This window comes from Balearica regulorum, chromosome 2 (genome assembly GCF_011004875.1).
Source record: "Balearica regulorum gibbericeps isolate bBalReg1 chromosome 2, bBalReg1.pri, whole genome shotgun sequence".
NCBI classification, from domain to species: Eukaryota; Metazoa; Chordata; class Aves; order Gruiformes; family Gruidae; genus Balearica; species Balearica regulorum.
The window spans coordinates 104,527,597-104,544,525 of NC_046185.1; the positions used below are offsets into that span (position 1 = coordinate 104,527,597).

Sequence of the window (16,929 nt, forward strand, 5' to 3'; positions counted from 1 at the left end):
GGTATGTTATGAGTATGATTTGCTTTTAATGATGGCTTCAGCAGTTCCAGACCTGTCAGAGCAAATTAGCATGCTCTTAGAGGAGTATCAAATCCCATGCTAACTTTTCAGAAGCAAAGGCCAAACAATTATTTAATGAAATATGTAAATGTTTTGATAAATTTGCCTTTATTAATTAGCATAAGCAGACAATCTAGTTAAAATGGGGTTCTGTATGTTCCATTCCATCCAAACTGTATTATTTGGGAATATGCTTCTTTAAAGTTATGTATCTCTCAAGGAATACCTGCAAATATAACAATACTTATTAGCTAGAGACTTTAATATGCCTTGCCCAAGTGATTCTATGCGTTATAATAGTATAAAATACATATAGTATAAAGTATATTTTGTTATATGTTACAAAAGTTTAAAACCCCTATCACTTCAATTTCATAAGATAGCACTTTTTTCATAATACAGATTCTTGTTTACAGATGTTCATGTTGCTATAATAAAGTGCAAACACCTTCAAATGTGACTGTATCACATATGTGAGTATATGTGTATCTGTCTATCATGGTTTAACCCCAGCCAGCACCTAAGCGCTACACAGCTGCTCACTCGCTTACCCCGTGGCAGGATGGAGGAGAGAATTGGAAGAGTAAAAGTGAGAAAACTCATGAGTTGAGATAAAGACAGTTTAATAGGGAAAGCAAGACACACATGCAAGTAAAGCAAACCAAGTAATTCATTCACCACTTCCCGTGGGCAGGCAGGTGTTCAGCCATCTCCAGGAAAGCAGGGCTCCATCATTCATAACAGTGACTTGGGAAGACAAACGCCATCACTCTGAACGTGTGTCATCTCCACCCTCTTCCTTCCTCTTCCTCCAGCCCCTTATATGCTGAGTGTGATGCCATATGGTATGGAATGTCACTTGGGGTCAACTGTCCCGGCTGTGCCCCCTCCCAGCTCCTTGTGCACCCCCAGCCCACTCGCTGGTGGGGTGGTATGAGAAGCAGAAAAGGCCTTGGCTCTGTGTGAGCACTGCTCAGCAGTAACGAAACCATCCCTGTGTTATCAACACTGTTTTCAGCACAAATCCAAACCATAGCCCCATACTAGCTACTATGAAAAAAATTAACTCTGTCCCAGACAAAACCAGCACACTCTCTTAAGTTAAATATAGACTAAGTATATTTAATTTGAATACCATGTTGCTAAGCTGTTACAGAAACTGCATTGAAGACCACTTGGGTTTCATTTGAATTTTCAAGGAGAAGGTCAAGGACAGTTGAAGTATATTCTTAATGAGTATTTAAGAGCAATCCAATAATTATGAAAGATTGATATAGAATAGTCTGTTAGAGGATACACTGACTCTCCCCTCTTTGGCAGGTGGATGACATCTTAGGAGAAGGCAGTGATGAAAGTGATAGTGAAAAAAAAAAAACAGAAGAAGAAGGTGAAAAACCTCAGATTAGTGCAACAGAGACTCTAGGAATGAAAACAGATCAGAGACCTGGATCATCATCGTCGTCGTCATCATCATCGTCAAGTGAAAGAGGCTTAACAGGCAGTGTACCCAGGTATGAGTTTTTCAGATGTAAAAAAAAGCATTAAAGATGTTTCATTGTGATTGTGCACTATTCATCATGCTTTTTTGACAATGCAATCTTTATGATGTTGTTATTGTTAACCTCTGTAGGTAAATTTTTTTTTTGTAACTCTCTGAAATTGTCATGCTTACCTTTACAATGTTTAGGGATTGATTTAAGGAAATAGTCGTAGTAAATGTCTGTTGAGAACCAGGATATTGCCCGTTTTGAAAGAATTGAAGACCACTGAACCGCACTTATTTTAAAGTACGCTTGATCCTGAGTCAGATATAGGATAATGTCCTCTGCAATGTTACTCTTAGTAAAATAAAGCATGGTCTTGGAAAACTATGGGGTTTTCGTAATGAATTTTTGAGATACTTTTATATGGGACGTTCATAAAAATGAGGTTGTTGAGATGGTTCTCTGCTTAGAAAGAAATTTAAACTTGCTAGTCTCTTCTGCAAAAACTATTTTAGTGTGACAGCATTGGCTGTTGAATGATGACTATCAACTAAATTTGCTAGTAAACTAGAACTTGATAAAATAAGGGCTTATTTTAAATATGTTTAAGTAATGGTTCTAAATCTGAAGCTCCTTAATAGTTTTTAAGCCTATCAATATAGAGAGAGAAATATAAGATGAAGATTATAGCAGTTTTAATTTAGAATTGCTGGGATCATCATCCTGTACCACAAAATGCTAAAAGTGCAAACATGATTCAGATATGCATTGTAGTTTCTTTCTGCTCTTATAACAGGACTCTGTTCTCAGTCATAAGAATTTAAGCTCTAATAGTTTTTCCTTAATGGAGGATAATACAAGTGGTAGGACTTAAGCAACTTACATTATTTTAACTTTTGTGAGCTTTGTTCTAGTGCACAAAGAATGTATGAAAGAAATTGCAAAAACCACCACAGAATGCAATATATAAATATTTATGAAGAGATTTTGATTGGGGTATCAAGGTTGCTGTGTGCCAGGGGTTTATTGGTTTATTGGAGAAAGAGTTACATGGGAAGCTCGCATAGGCCTTTTAGTTTATTGTGGCTATTTCTAATCATTGAGCATCTTCAGAAAAATGTCTATCTGAAGGGCATAAGAAATTATCTCAATTATGTAATCTGTCTCAAATAGCTAAAAGAAGATTCTCTCTTAAATGAAGGTTGGAAGAGGAAAGGCAAGCCAGTGATGCATATTTCTAGAATACCATTGGAAGCAGCAAGACATGGTGGTGGCATGTCACTGTTAATTCATCCTAATACTGTCATGTTTTGTTGTGTAGAAAATGCACCAAATTCTGAAAAAAGGCAAAAAGAATTGTATTAAGGAACATTGCTTAGGTTTATTGCTGAATACTATTCCTCATATATGGTGTACAAAGAGCAAGTACATTTGTAATTAACTTTTGCTCTATATAGGAAAGTTCATAAGTAAGCTTGGCAGTACTCCTGCACTCAGAAGCCCTGTAGAGGTAGTAGTGTTGTTGCCAGAATAAAGTGTTTGAGCAGCTTCTTAAGTAACTTTTCTATTTTTGACCTTTCTAACTCTTAAGAGTTTTCCTGTCAGTTTGTTAAATTGCATCCAGGATTGAACCTGAATGGAGTGCTGGAAAACATACCCACAAGGTGCTGGTTCAGATACTGACCCACTGTCTGCTAGGCAGGACATTCTGCTTGATAGAAAGGAGCTTCTGCCCATCATCCTAATTCCATTTTAAATTGATGTTTTCATGGTCAGTCAGTGTTGTATGTGCTAAAGAGATACCCTACCAGAGGGGTAGTATAAGAACAGTTGTTAAATGTCTAGGAGCTTAGTCCACTCCAACACAAATACTAGCTACTGTTTCTTGGGGCCACATTTCTAAAAGCCAAGTGCTATACTTCCCAACAAGATCTGAAGTTTCTGTTCTTAAAATTGGTGTGTTAATCAGGTGTTAATAATGAGGCTGAAATTGTATTTAATAACTTCCAATTATTTCCTCTCTGTCATATAGCCTGAAGTTACAAGTTATTTGTTACCACAAACACCATCACCTCTTGCCACGTTAAGAAAACAGAGGCTTTGTATTCTAAAGGCCAGTCCCAACTGTTCATTGTGTAAATCCACACTGGACCAGCTGTTTAAATTATTATTTTGTAACTCATTATGATCACCTTGATAGCCAGTTATTAGTGTTCCTGGAAAACAAAAGATGGAGAAAGGCAGTCCAAATACAATCCAGTACTCTCCTGTTCTGGCTTACCTCATTCCTAGCAGAGATGGGGCCTGCAGAGACTCTACCGGTTTCTGATCAGCAATGCTCCCTTGCTTCGTTACACCTTCCCAGTAGTTATTGACACGGGAACCATAGCACTTACAGGATAGAAATCCAGCACTTCTTTTTAACGTTAGTCTTCAGTCTTGAAATTTACAGAATACCTTGATCACTTCTCTGATTGGTGCCACTTCTAAAATTCTCACGGATGGAGAAAAAAATAATCTTGGAAAAATCCGATAGCTACTAGGGGAGGGGAAATGCAGCATCTTTCCTACATCCATTTACTTTTATGACTTTAGGTAAGTACCATGCAGTTAGATTGCAATTTGATATCCTAGAGTTGTTTTAAAATCCTAGCTTCCTATGCAACTTAATGAAATGCTTGCCTTTATCTCACAAACGTCATGTTAAAAGGGTACTGCATAGACCAAACAATGAATGTGAGTTTCATACCATGTAACAAGATGAAATAGAAATTAGTAAATTAAAAAAAAAAGTTGTTTATAATATTCACATTTGATCAACCTCTTGTGATTATGACCTGCATAATAATAAAATACATTTGCAGCTTACTTTTATTTAGAAAATCTAAAGGAGGAAACCAAGTTTTTATTCTTAAATAGTCTTGAACTTTGTGTAGATAGTATTTTTCTAATTTTTTAAAATAAAACAATTGCTGTTTAGGGCTCTGATCCAGCTTTTGTTCAAGCAAAGAGGAGCTTGACTTCAGCAGGAGCTGGACTTGAGCGCCTTCATAGTTCTACTAAAATTTTCTACTTAGAATGAAATTCCACTTAACGTAGTTGAAACATGTCACACATGAAATTTATTGCTGTAAGTTATGAATAAGGAGTTATAAATCATGAAAGTGCACAGATGTTTTTTTAATAAATGTTAGTAGCAATTAATGGTACATAATATGGAAAAGCTTTTGAGACTAGTACAAATAGAATTTTTTTATAAGAGAAAACTGAATGTTTAGCTTCCACAGCACAGTATATACCTAATAACAAGAGGTATGTAATTAGTTGAGATATTTCAACCTTTAAGTTGTCAGTGAACAGTTGCTTTATTTTTCAGGTGCATTTTGATTTCACTATCCTGTCTCCACTTGCAGTTCTTATATTTCCCCATATCATCTTAAAATTGCATATTGTGAAGTAGTTGCCATAATAATAACAAATATTTTCCATGTTAGTATGCTTTAATACTGGTCTTTGTAGGAAGAGGAAAAATCAGGTGAAAGGCTGTGGCAGTCTTAAAAGAATATATTTGGTAAAAGGATGGACAGGCACATGAAATAAATAATGCTGTTGGAGAAAATTAGCTGAGCAATATGTCAAAGGTTGGAGTTCAGCCTCTTTCAGTTTGTAGATCCTGGAAATTTCTAGCGAAGATGTGAAGCCCTGTGTAAGTGTGCTATGTGTCTGTTGACATGCCTATTTTCTCATGCAAAGCAGACTTTGAAAATAGTTAATTAAATGCTTAAGTAGTATTACTGAAGCTAGGAAATTGAGTGCACTTCACTTAATAAGTTGAAACATTAAAGGAATTGGGGCAACAAAACAGGAACTTGACATGTGCCATCTCTATTGCCATGTTCCAGTGGCATGGCATAGAGCTGTGGCATGTAGTCTTCTATAATACACCTAAAATTTCTCTTAAGATATTGGAAGTATTTAGTGGAGAGTGGGAGTTAGCAGGAAAAAAAAAATCGCATTTAGTTTCTGAGTACTTATATTCATGTGAGATGCTGAACTGTTAGTCCAGATGAACCCTTCCATTTCTGTGTTCATATGTTTGAGTGTAGGCTTTGCAGTCAGGTTCTAACTCTTAAGGGAGTGTACAAGATGGGAACCTTCATATTTTTGAAGGTTAGCTCATGCTGCAAACACCCCAGTATCCAGTACCTCTTTACGTGCGTTGCTTGTGCCTGAGGAATTACTGTCCAAGCAGAGAGTACTTTAAACAATGGGAAATTAGCCCAGCAGTGACACTGAAGTAAAAAATAATGCAGTTCGCTTACCTATGCCTAATACTGGATTTCATAGAATCAACGTGTTATATTTTTAATAACTTTTAAATAGGAAACTGAACTGTTGTAGCAGTATTCTATTTGCTGTTAATAGTCACTATGACATGGAGAGTCTTCCTCAGAGGTCTCCAGTTTCTAATAAGCTTAAGGGCTTTATTATACTGTGGGAAGTTGTGGAGAAATAAAGGAGCAGCAGCTGCTCCTTCCTGGGAAAGACTATATTTGGGTGTTGGGACTACTGAAAGCTTCCAGGTCTCGTGTGTGAGGCCTCCCTGAAGCATAGGGGCTTGGAGGCAGCTTGCTGGTTTTGCATCCCTCTGCTGCCAAAGCACAGTTCACAGCACATCCATGGGCTTTTGCAGCTTTGTGTTTGGTAAAGGGCAGTCTCCTGCTGTGGGGACGTTGGTTGCTTTTTGTTCTGGTTTCTGCACAGGTTAACCACCAACATGAGACACCTTCCCCTGAGGGTGAGTGGGAATGAAGGAGGAACGTTGCAAACATGAAACGGCATGATGCAGTGATGCAATGAAGTCTTTGGATTATTTTAGTCATGAAAGGTTACGGCTAAAAAGTATGGTGGCTATTTGAAGTATGCTCATAAACCACACTTATCTGTATCTACAGTTAAGCAGCTAAGTTTATTTAGGCTTCACGTACATCAGACAGGTTTGATCATTTAGTCACTGAAGACCTGTATGGACTTTTCATTTGTTTTTCGTAGGTTTTGTTCAGGTTCCTGGTGCACTTTGGTTTTTTCCAACAAACTTCTTTCTGAATGCTCTCAATTCACAGTGCCAAGGCAGTGCTTTTACAATGTTTAGTTCAGGCTTGGTAATTTCAGCTTGTGTAAATATGATGTAAGGGCTAATGGTTGCTCTGCTGAGAATTTCTTTACTTTGCATTGGAAATTTCAGTACTTGTGTTTTGGAAGCTCCTCTGAATAACAAGTGAGAAGAAATCTAATAACTAGAAGTGATATCTAATCTATTAGCAACAAAATTTTGCTTGCAAGATTTAAACTTCCTTTACAAAAGTATAGCTCAGAGAAATGTTTTCCTTAGCGAAATTTCTTATTGATAATTTCTCCATCAATCCCAAGTAGATTATATTTTTGATGCAGAAATCATAATTTTAATAACAAATTAATAAAGTATACAAGATACTAAATGGTACTCTATGCTTGGACTTCAGCTTATTTTCAAAATATCTGAAATGCCTTCTGCTTTTGTACATTCATGTTGTGAGTTTCTGATAAGCATTTCATACTAAATTCAAGAAAGAAGCATTTCGAGTTACTTTGCTACAGAGTGGTGTTGATCTGAAGTCTGTCAGGGAGTCTTCAGTCTGAAACTCCACATAGAATAAATCTTTGAACTCTGGTTCAGCAAAAGCAAATTCTTTTACTCATTTTTGTCTGTCTGATCAGAAAGAGTCTGCATATTAAAGCTGTCCTTTGAGTTCTTCCAAAACAGGTTTTGTCGATCTGTCTATTCTTTGTCTTAACAAATGAGAACAGTGGTTTAGTTTAAAGTACAGCTGTGTTATGTGATTCACAATGTAAGGTAAACCATCAACTATCTATAGAAAGGGCTTGCTGGTTCATAATCAAGGAAAACGGAGGCCAGAATCTCAGAAATCCCTCAATTGTCTTTTCTGTACCCATTTACTAGACTTTTTTAAAGAACAGTGATAATTTTGATCCTTTTAAGTGTTTTCTTTCAAATATAATAGCACTTCCTTTCAATAGTCACTCTGCTAGAAGACAGAAATTATAGTTGCCAGAAAATACTGCTGCAAACTTCTGTGCAAAATTTTGTTGATGGCACCTTTTATCCTAATTGAACCAGTATATTCACTGTCAACATAACTTTCTTCCAGTTCCCAGTCTTGAGACAGTTGGCTTTGACAATCTTGGGACCTAAGTTTTTACAGCTCAATGCTTCCCAGGCTGTCAGCCTTGCATTTGTTATTCATAGTCATCTGATTTTATTTTTTTTCCAAAAGCAATTTCAATGACAAACTATTCAAAACATATTAAGGAACTAACTGGTATGGTCAAAGTCTTGTTGCAAACAACCTTAATAGCCAACAGCACATCTCAAATATGGCTGACAAAATAATTGTAGCAATGCAAGCGTTTTGCCAAAGAATGGTGGTCCTCAGTTTTCTTATCCAAAAGAATTCCTCTCTAAATGATGTAAGTGTACTGTTGATTGGATCTTTACAATATAGAAATGTTGAAGATCTAAATTTAGAAATATTGGTGGTTTAAAGTTCCTGCCTCCTGGATCACTTGCTGCATCAGCATAGCTCACTCACTTGTCAAGCCCATCTGTCTGGTGAAGAGCCTCTCTGTAAGGTCACCTTAGAGAGAACACATTAGCTCCTTTCTCTTGAAGTAGTTTTTATTCAAAAATGCAAAATAAAATGGGGATCGATATTTCTGTATGTGGTCAAGAGCTGGATGTTCAAGAAAACATTATGCTTCATTCCGGAGCGAACAAATCCTAAAGTAAACAATTACCAATGTAACTGGAAAATTTTGTTTATCTGAAGAAAAATTTTAACTTTACTTTGCTCTCATTGATATATCTTTTCCCAACTAATTGCTTAAGACGTTTAATCTGAATGTCTGTGATGTGTGGTTATTCTGAACTACTGAAGTTTCTGGAGCAGTAGAGTTTAGTCATGCATAATACTGAGGTCCTTTTGTAAGTCTCCCATTCAGATCTCTCTCCGTAAGAACTGGAGTTAATTATTGGAATTTGCCCACAGTGGAGTATCAGCACATTTCTACAACTGCACTGGGATTTTGGCTGTGAGCCTGCCGTGTCAATGGCTGTGGGATTACAGAGGAAAACATCTCATCTTAAAGACTGGGTTCGCTCAAAACTTATTACGTCTATCTCTGTATTCCAGAAGCAGCATTTCAGTTAAGCATTGGTGAATTAGGTTGAATCTTGCAGCTTCTTTGGGTGGTTTAAGATCTCTGCATGGAATTAAGATTGCTGGAAAACTTCAGAAAGCAAATACTGCCTATTTATTGATATTGGCAATGAGATAACAAATCCCCAATCAAACAAAATATGTTTGATAGGAGCAGCAGCTCATTATTGTTCCTTAATGTAATATGGTAAATAAAGGTAGGTTTCCTACTTCAATACTACATTTTAATGAACGTCTCACTCCATTTTAGTGAGATCCAGTATGTCTCCTCACCAAAGGAGGAAACCCACTCAGACTTTGAAGACAATGAATAATTATTGAGTAGGGGGAAAAAAACAGACCTAAACTCTACAAAATTTAAGATCCTTGACAGGCAACCACCTCCTCTCCCCATTGTGGGAAAAGCTGACTTGATTTAAGAATTTGCTGTGATAGCTGGCATTTGTCAGCTTGAAAGTACTTCCCTGGAAATACCTGTTCTTAAGGTGAAGCAAGCAAAGGAAGCTCAATGTAGATGATGTGATAGCTCCAATTTTATAGACTGTTACGCTTCTGAAGTTTCAAGATGTTGGGAAAAGTTTGAGTTTGTTTCATAGAGGACAGCCCAAATTTACCTATTTTCTTATAAATTCAGTCTAATTCAACATTTTAAATTCAGTATCTAGGAGAAGAAAACATGCTTCAGGTAATAAGAGAACATGATTAATGTTTGTATTATATAACAGAAAATGCAGAATAAAATTTTTGCAAGGTTACCGCAAGTACTTCTTTTCTTGGGTTTAAAACTTAACTGATATGGGTAATACAAGACCTGAACTAGCTAGCGTGTTTCAAGTCTGTACAGTACTTTTTGTGAAGGGTTTACGTGGCTATTCAGGGGGGGTGTATTTTGAGGCATTAAGAACGGAAACATACACGAACTTCCTTTTTCCCCAAAAGTGTTGAATGATCTCAACTTCCAAAGTGGAAATTTTTGTTGTTGTTTCCTGGTGGTACACATTTTTCCTGATATAATGATAGTTCTCGTAGTTACAACAAGCTAAGAATACATTTAAATGACTGAATTCCCTTGCATTACTAATGGTTTGGAAGTAAACAGACTCTTTGTATGTAGTACACATAAGCAATTAAAAAATTACTGCAGCTTCAGTTAGATTTTTTTTTTCCAGAAGCAATGGTGTAATACTCCAGACTGAAATCCAGGATCAGCTTTTAAAGACAAGCATTCCTGTTGGCAGCACATCTTGCTGTTTTCACATGAGCTGGCTGTTCTGCAGAATTTTAATGTCACTTCTCTTTGGAAGTGATTTTGATGAAGACTCTAAAAAGGAAGAGGGCTCTGCGTAATTTGCTTCTGTACTTAAATATCATTATTGAATGAGTGTCCACTGTAAACATTAAAGATAAGTTCTCATTTAGGAAAGTTTATACTTGAAAGCTGTCATGTTATCCAAAATTTCTACACAACAAAATCAATACTGGGACAATAACAGCTTTTTTGAAGCCATTTTAATTAAATAAATTTGTTTTCTCCAAAGGCGATTTTTCTTTTTTTTTTTTTCCTTTTTTTAATGTTTCTAGTCCCAAATGCTCTACCCTCTGTGCTTTGTTGAAGCAACAAGTCATTTTCACTGTTTGCCATCTAGAAAATTGTAGATCCTGGTTCCAGAGGGTTGAATAAATGGAAACAAAAAAAAAAGCAGAAGGTATTGATAAATCCTTAAATTAAACAATAAACTAAAAAGCACACAGGAAATGAGTGTTTGATTGTTGATACTATGGGTTTTTTCTTGGCACAGAAATATTTTTTGAATTTATATATATTTTCTCATAAAGAAACCTTTATATCGAAGTATCTATACTGTATCCCCATCTTCACCCCACTTATTCACACTGTTTCACTCATATGTTAGAATCAGAATATATTCTCAGAATATTCCTAATTACCTGTATTTAGGGTTGTAATGAAATACTTATGGATATAAAGCTAACTGCTGATGTGCATGCAGTTGTCTGGTAAAGACGTATTCTAGTGGTGTGAGGATGGTAGGTGGCAAAGAGTTACTGCATAATTATTGAACTGCAGCTTGGTAAAGGCTTTTTTTCATGTGGGGCAAATATCTAAAATACTTATCCAACCCAAACTTTTTGCTGTTGTACCAACTAAAAATCACACTGCTGTAGAGCCTATGAGCCTCTTATATTCAAACTCCTTCTGGACTTAATTAGCTTAAAAGGGCTAAAAGTCAATCTGGGCAGAATGGAGACTTTGGCAGGTGATACGTTTTTTATGATGGAGGCATTCGTCTTTGCAGAAATGGTCTTCAGGTAAACATTTTAATAGGTGGGATCAGTAGCATTCAGTTGCCTGATGCTTCCTTCTTATGTCGCTCCATTTTACTGGCTTGTAACTTTGCCAGACAAACTGCTAGAGCTAAAATGCTCTCAGACTTGCTCTGTGCTTCACACTTTGTTGCTCTTGGAAAAATTAAGTAAAAATGATCCAGCCATTTAATCTGGGGGGACAAAGTTAAAACAGAAAAAAAAATGGAGAGAAAGAAAGAAAAAACAACAAAAATAGTTTGGGGAGATACTTTATCTCACCAACTTTGAACGTCCACACCTACTAAGGTAATTTTCAGCCTTTGGTACTTCTTGTTTCTGTTTTATGGCATGAAAATTAGTTTTTGAAAGCAAACTGTGCAAAGCATAGCTATACTTGAAAAATGTAGTTATAGCCCATGGTTTGTTTCGTTTGAGTAGCTTTATTTCATGAAAAGCAGATTTGATTGAAGTGAAATACTGTCCAAGCTCTTAAGTGGTTCCTTCCTTATAGCAATCTTTATGACAAAGCTTCAAGTATATACTGGTGAGTTATTCTAAGTGTGTGTTTACTCATTGATCTATGGAGCTTTAACTAAAATAAGAAAATTAAGTGCATTTTTAAGCAGAAAAGTTCAACAGTATTAGAATGTAATTGCAAATGTCTGGAGAAGTCACTGACAAACTCAACTGTTATAACACCGTATTGGAAGCATTCTTATAATTACTAGTGGAGAATTAAAAAATGCAGGAGGAGGAATCAAGAGAGCTGGGAAATATTACCCTTCAAATTGCAACTACTTGCCAGCATGCTTCTGTTTATCACCCCACTTACTATATTTAAATCAGATTCCTTTTTTTTTTTTGAAGATGCCAATCATATCATTTGACTGTAAACATACTTCTAAAAATCATTCTTATGCTATGGCCTCACAAATTATATATATAATGGGTTGTGCTTTATTTACAATGTAAGTAACATTGCAGTTTGCTAAGCCAGTCTTTCTTCTGAAGGACTGTTTGAAGACTTCTACAATAGAGAAAATAACTATTCGAACGTCATATAAGTCTGTAAGTTTGCACATTTTCACCAAAATATTGCCTCTAAAATTCCATTTTGATGATATGGAGAGTTACATTGTACCTGTGTAAAACAGAGAAACATAGTTATCTTATACAACTGCCTGAAAGAATTTCATGTTTAAATTTTGCCATATATTGCTCAGTAGACTTGAATCGTTGTAGAAGCAAACCTGTAGGCTTCTTAACAAATCAGGAAGAATTTCCACTGTATTTATATTGTTTAAAGGTTTTCCTTGGTTTTAGTTGTCATCTGTCTTCTAAGTAACTGCTAGTCTTGCAGCCTGATGGTGCAAGTACTGTAACAGCATGACCAGAAGGACAGAGAGTTCTGTCTCCTCTTTGGTGAGGTTAAGTATCATTCTTTTTTCTCATAAAATGCTGAGTTATTCTGTAATTAATTTAAAGCTATTACAGAATATAGTTTTTTAAGCTGTCTTATCAGAGAAACTACTTGCTTTTTTCCTTCTGGTTATTAGAGCAAAATGGAAGATCCAGTGTGACTCCCGCCCCAAGGGAGCAGTCAGTCACAGGCAGTGCCTGTCTGTGTGGTTTTTCAGAGGGAAGGGCAGGGTAGAGGGCCTTTTTTTTTCCCCCCCTCACCACGTGAGATCACTTTGTTAGAGCAAAACTACTTTTCACATTTGCAGCAACCAAGAAATGTGAAGCTTGTTTGTTACTCATGGCATGGAAAACAAGTTACTACACTGACCGCTTGCTGCTCCTTGGCATCTCCTCATATCAGAAAATTAACAATTATCTTGTGTTCAAAGAGAAGTATTGTTGCCTAGTCAAGCGAGGGGAAGGGAGTGCTTCCTGCGGGGAGGGACTGCAGAAGTGGATTTTCTTTTTCAGCATAATATTCCAACATTTTTCCACTGGGAAGACATCTACCTTCTGAAAAAGCTACCAGAGTTTATCTGGAACTTAACTTTTTGCTCTCCAACAAGGTTTGTTGAACTCAGTGAAGAGGGTTAATGATGTGAAGGATCCCACTAACTCCTTAGAGCCCTGTGCCATCCCTCCCACCTTGTCAGACAGTATTCAGCCTTTGGCTATTTTTAGAGTATTGTTCACTTCTGTTTAAAGTCTGCTTTTGTTCTGCAGGTTTTTTCTTATCTGGGCAGAAATACCACTGTCTTTTAAAGGAGTAAAACGAACACACAGATTTGGTAAAAAGTGAGGGATTCTCTATTTAGGTCTGCATTTCAGGTGACTTAGGGAGTTAAATATGTATACACACCCCTCCATGAAAACATTGAAGGATTTTACAGCTCTTTCTATTTGAAAAATAGATACACTGAGAAATTCAGAAGTTTTCTGAATTTAGCCAAAATAGATGCATAGAGAAATTAGTTTGAAATAGGTTTTTTTGTTAAAGATTTAAGGTGTTAATGCTACGTGCTGTTTCAAAGCTACTTTACCAATTGAGTTGTCTTTTCTTAAGATTTAGAGAAATCTTTTTGATTGTAAGATTGAATCATGTATATCTTTTATACACAATATTTGAAATAATGGTATTTGCAGAAGAGCAACAATACTCGTTCGTTGTGTCTGAATCAAGTCTTTTAGCTAATTTATTCACTTGTCTTTTATTGGATGCACAGGAGGAGTTGTAATGTGTCGTAGATTACTTTTCACAGAGGATTCAAAAGTCCATTGCTGTGAAAGGATTATACCCAATTTGCTCTGCTTTGTTCTGTATAATCTTCCTAGAAAGTTTTTACTAACAGAAAGGTCTCTGTAGTCTTTCTGTGCCAAAAAATTTATTTTCTCCAGTTTTTTTCAGTATTAAATTAGGTCTCTAATTGGCTATAATGAGTGCCCTGTAAAACTAGAAGTTTGGGGTTGTTTTTTTTTCTCCTTCTCCAAGTCTATGAGGTATAGTTATGGTATATTATGCCTGGGGGACTAACTTTAAGCTGTATGGAAATGTTGGGTTGAAAAATGAGTATGTGTTAGTTTATTGGGGTTTTTTGGCATTGGTGTGCCAGTAGCAGGTGAAGGTGCAGGGGAATGGGGTTTCTACACCGTTGTAAACCCACAAGTGGATGGAAAGATGTTGAAAGTTATTCACAGGTAGATGTGGTCTGAGGAACATCAATGTGTGGTGCTATTTTCATTATGCTATTTTATTTGATAGTATTAAAAAAAAAAAAGTCAAGCATGCCTGACTAAATTGATTTTGAAGGAATATCATGTTTCTAGGAAAGAAAAAAAAAAAAAGAACTAATATTAATTTCCACAAATCAAAGGTTATCTGGGAGATGTGCCACAAAAGAAGATAGCAGTGTTAGAAAGGAGGTTGGCACTGAACACGTCTTTTTAGGAAGGCTGAATGGAGTGCTCTAATACAAGTGAAAAACCATCAAAATTACCATCTTAATGAAAACTACTTTTCCTCTTCATTTGCTATTATATGCTATCTGATTGAGGAAACTGTTCTTCAGTGGGATTTTTGAGATATAAGCTATACCAATTTGCTTGTTTTTTAGAGAGAAGTTATCTATTAATATCTTAAACTTTCAGAGCTGGTTTTGTGTGTCCTTCACTTTTAGCTTTTGTGTTTAGTTTTCTTCTGCTGCTGTGTTAAAGAAGTTTTTTATTCTATTTCTAATTTAAAGGAATTAAGCTGTATGATCTCATAAAAAATTCACGTGGACAAGTCTATAACCTTGTAAATCATAAAGCATAGTTTGAACTACTCTAGCTGTTCAGGAAACAAAAGTAGCAAAAGCATAAAATAAATGGATGTATGATTTCTTTCAAATTTCTTCAGAAATAAATCAGAGAAGAAACTATAGCACATGCGGTGGTAAATGTTTGAAAAGTTGTGAGAAATGAAGCAGCAGTCTCTGTACGTGGTAGGTACCCAGCTCTCGGCAGAGAAGCAAATGGTGGTAGTGAGGGTGTGCTCTGGTGCTTAGAGGTTGTGTCCACTTTAGTGTTCTAGCCCAGGTCTGGAGTGTGCCTTTGAAGCAGTGCTTTGGTGTGCCTCCCAGAGGGGTCTTAGAGTTCACCCTTTCCTTTAAATCAGTCTAAGCTGGGGTTTAACTCCAAGAGCTTGCCTGCTGTGCTAATGCACCTTCGGTCCACAGGATGAGCTTAGAGCTCGTCCAAACTAAAACTCTCTTTAATCAGCCGTATGGCTCACGTGCATGAATGGCAAATTTATTTTCTTGGTACATACAGTGTCAACAGGGCAGTAGTAAATAAGTCATCTGGAATATTGCTCTGTTTAAACTTTTGCATGCTTTCAGGGTTGGATTCCTTTTTTGTCACTTTTGATAGTCTCTTACATCTAGACAGTGTTCACAATTTTGTATTATTTCTTCTTGATTATTTAAATGTTGGGACATTGCAGTACACTGCTTTATTTTAAAATTTTGAGTGGTAAATTACTTAAATTATAAGAGTGGCACTGATGAATGGCAAAATCAGCTATATAACCAAATGAATGCATGGCTTAGTTTTTTTTTATAAAAGCACTCAATTAAGTAGATGAGACATTCATATCTTCAAGCTCTTTAATGAATTTAATGGCCTAAATTTTCAAGCTAAAAATATACCTACTACAACTTCAGTTAAGTTGCAGATTAAATTACAGTTGTGTTTCCAGCTGCTGATTAGTCTTGTTGGTACACAGTGTGCATGTGGATGTCAAGAAAACTGTAAGAAAAATACTTGAGAAATTGAATCTGAATATTCCGTAAGTTGGGGACAGAAGTGGTTGCAGTTTGCCTCTGTTTTGTTTCAGAGAAGTTTTCTCTGCAATTTTACAGTTGGCTTTACTCCTATAATATGTTGTCTGTAAGAATCTACTGTCAGCCAATTACACTGAAATATTATAATATATATTAGAAAGTCTTCTCTTGGCTATGTGTATGAATTGTGTTTACAGCCTGCAGGAAGATTTAAAGGTGAAAAGCTGCAATAATTAAAAGTCAGTTCTCCATAAACTAAATTCCTGTTTAGGACGGTACCTAGGAAAGCAAGCAGCCCGCCAGAATTTTGATGTCCCCAACAGAAACTAGAAATCAAATTCACATTGTCTGTACAAAGATGGGCTTCTAAGCAGATGACTTAAGAGGAGGAATATCTGTCACAAAAAGTAGCCATATAAGTGACTTTTGTACTTTGAACTCATACAAGATCCTAGAATTTGGGTAAGGCATGAAACTGGACCTAAGTCTGAGTTGGCAAATAAATTGAGAATCAGTCCTTTGCTCATTTATTCAAATAAATGTCTTGCACTCTTCCTATTACCAGACACTTTCTATATCAGAAACCAGATGGGCTGTGTCTTGAGATGAGAAGAGACTACTGTAACGTGGCATGCTTCTATAGCTATGCTTTCATTTTGAAGTTTACTTTTGGACAAAGCTTAATTATCTGTAATGTATACAAACACATTTTCGTATAAACTCTGGGAAGAACCTAACAGGCAGTTTGTACTGTCTTCAGTTCTAGACGTGTGAGCTGCTGCTGCATTGAAAAGATCGGAAAGCTGGATATGTACTGATTCGTTTATTCACTCTGTTCTCTGTGGAGTCTTATTCATGAATTACCATAATCTCAGTGTTTTCAGTGGTATAGTGTTGTGTGTTCTTGTTTGAAATTGTGTTTTATCCGCATACAGAAATGTAGGAACAAAACTAGGTATTTGCTAGAGAAGTCCAGATGAACAGAGGGAATGTTTCACTTGG

At 36.2% G+C, this 16,929-nt stretch overlaps 1 protein-coding gene across 1 annotated transcript in view; it reads left to right on the plus strand.

Moving 5' to 3' along the window:
* CTDP1 (CTD phosphatase subunit 1) overlaps window positions 1–16,929 on the plus strand; it is a 115,941-nt gene that overhangs the window by 77,265 nt on the left and 21,747 nt on the right. Inside the window, exon 12 of the mRNA XM_075745236.1 lies at window positions 1,381–1,571. Coding sequence (XP_075601351.1) covers window positions 1,381–1,571 — 191 coding nt within the window. The remainder of the gene's footprint in view (window positions 1–1,380; window positions 1,572–16,929) is intronic.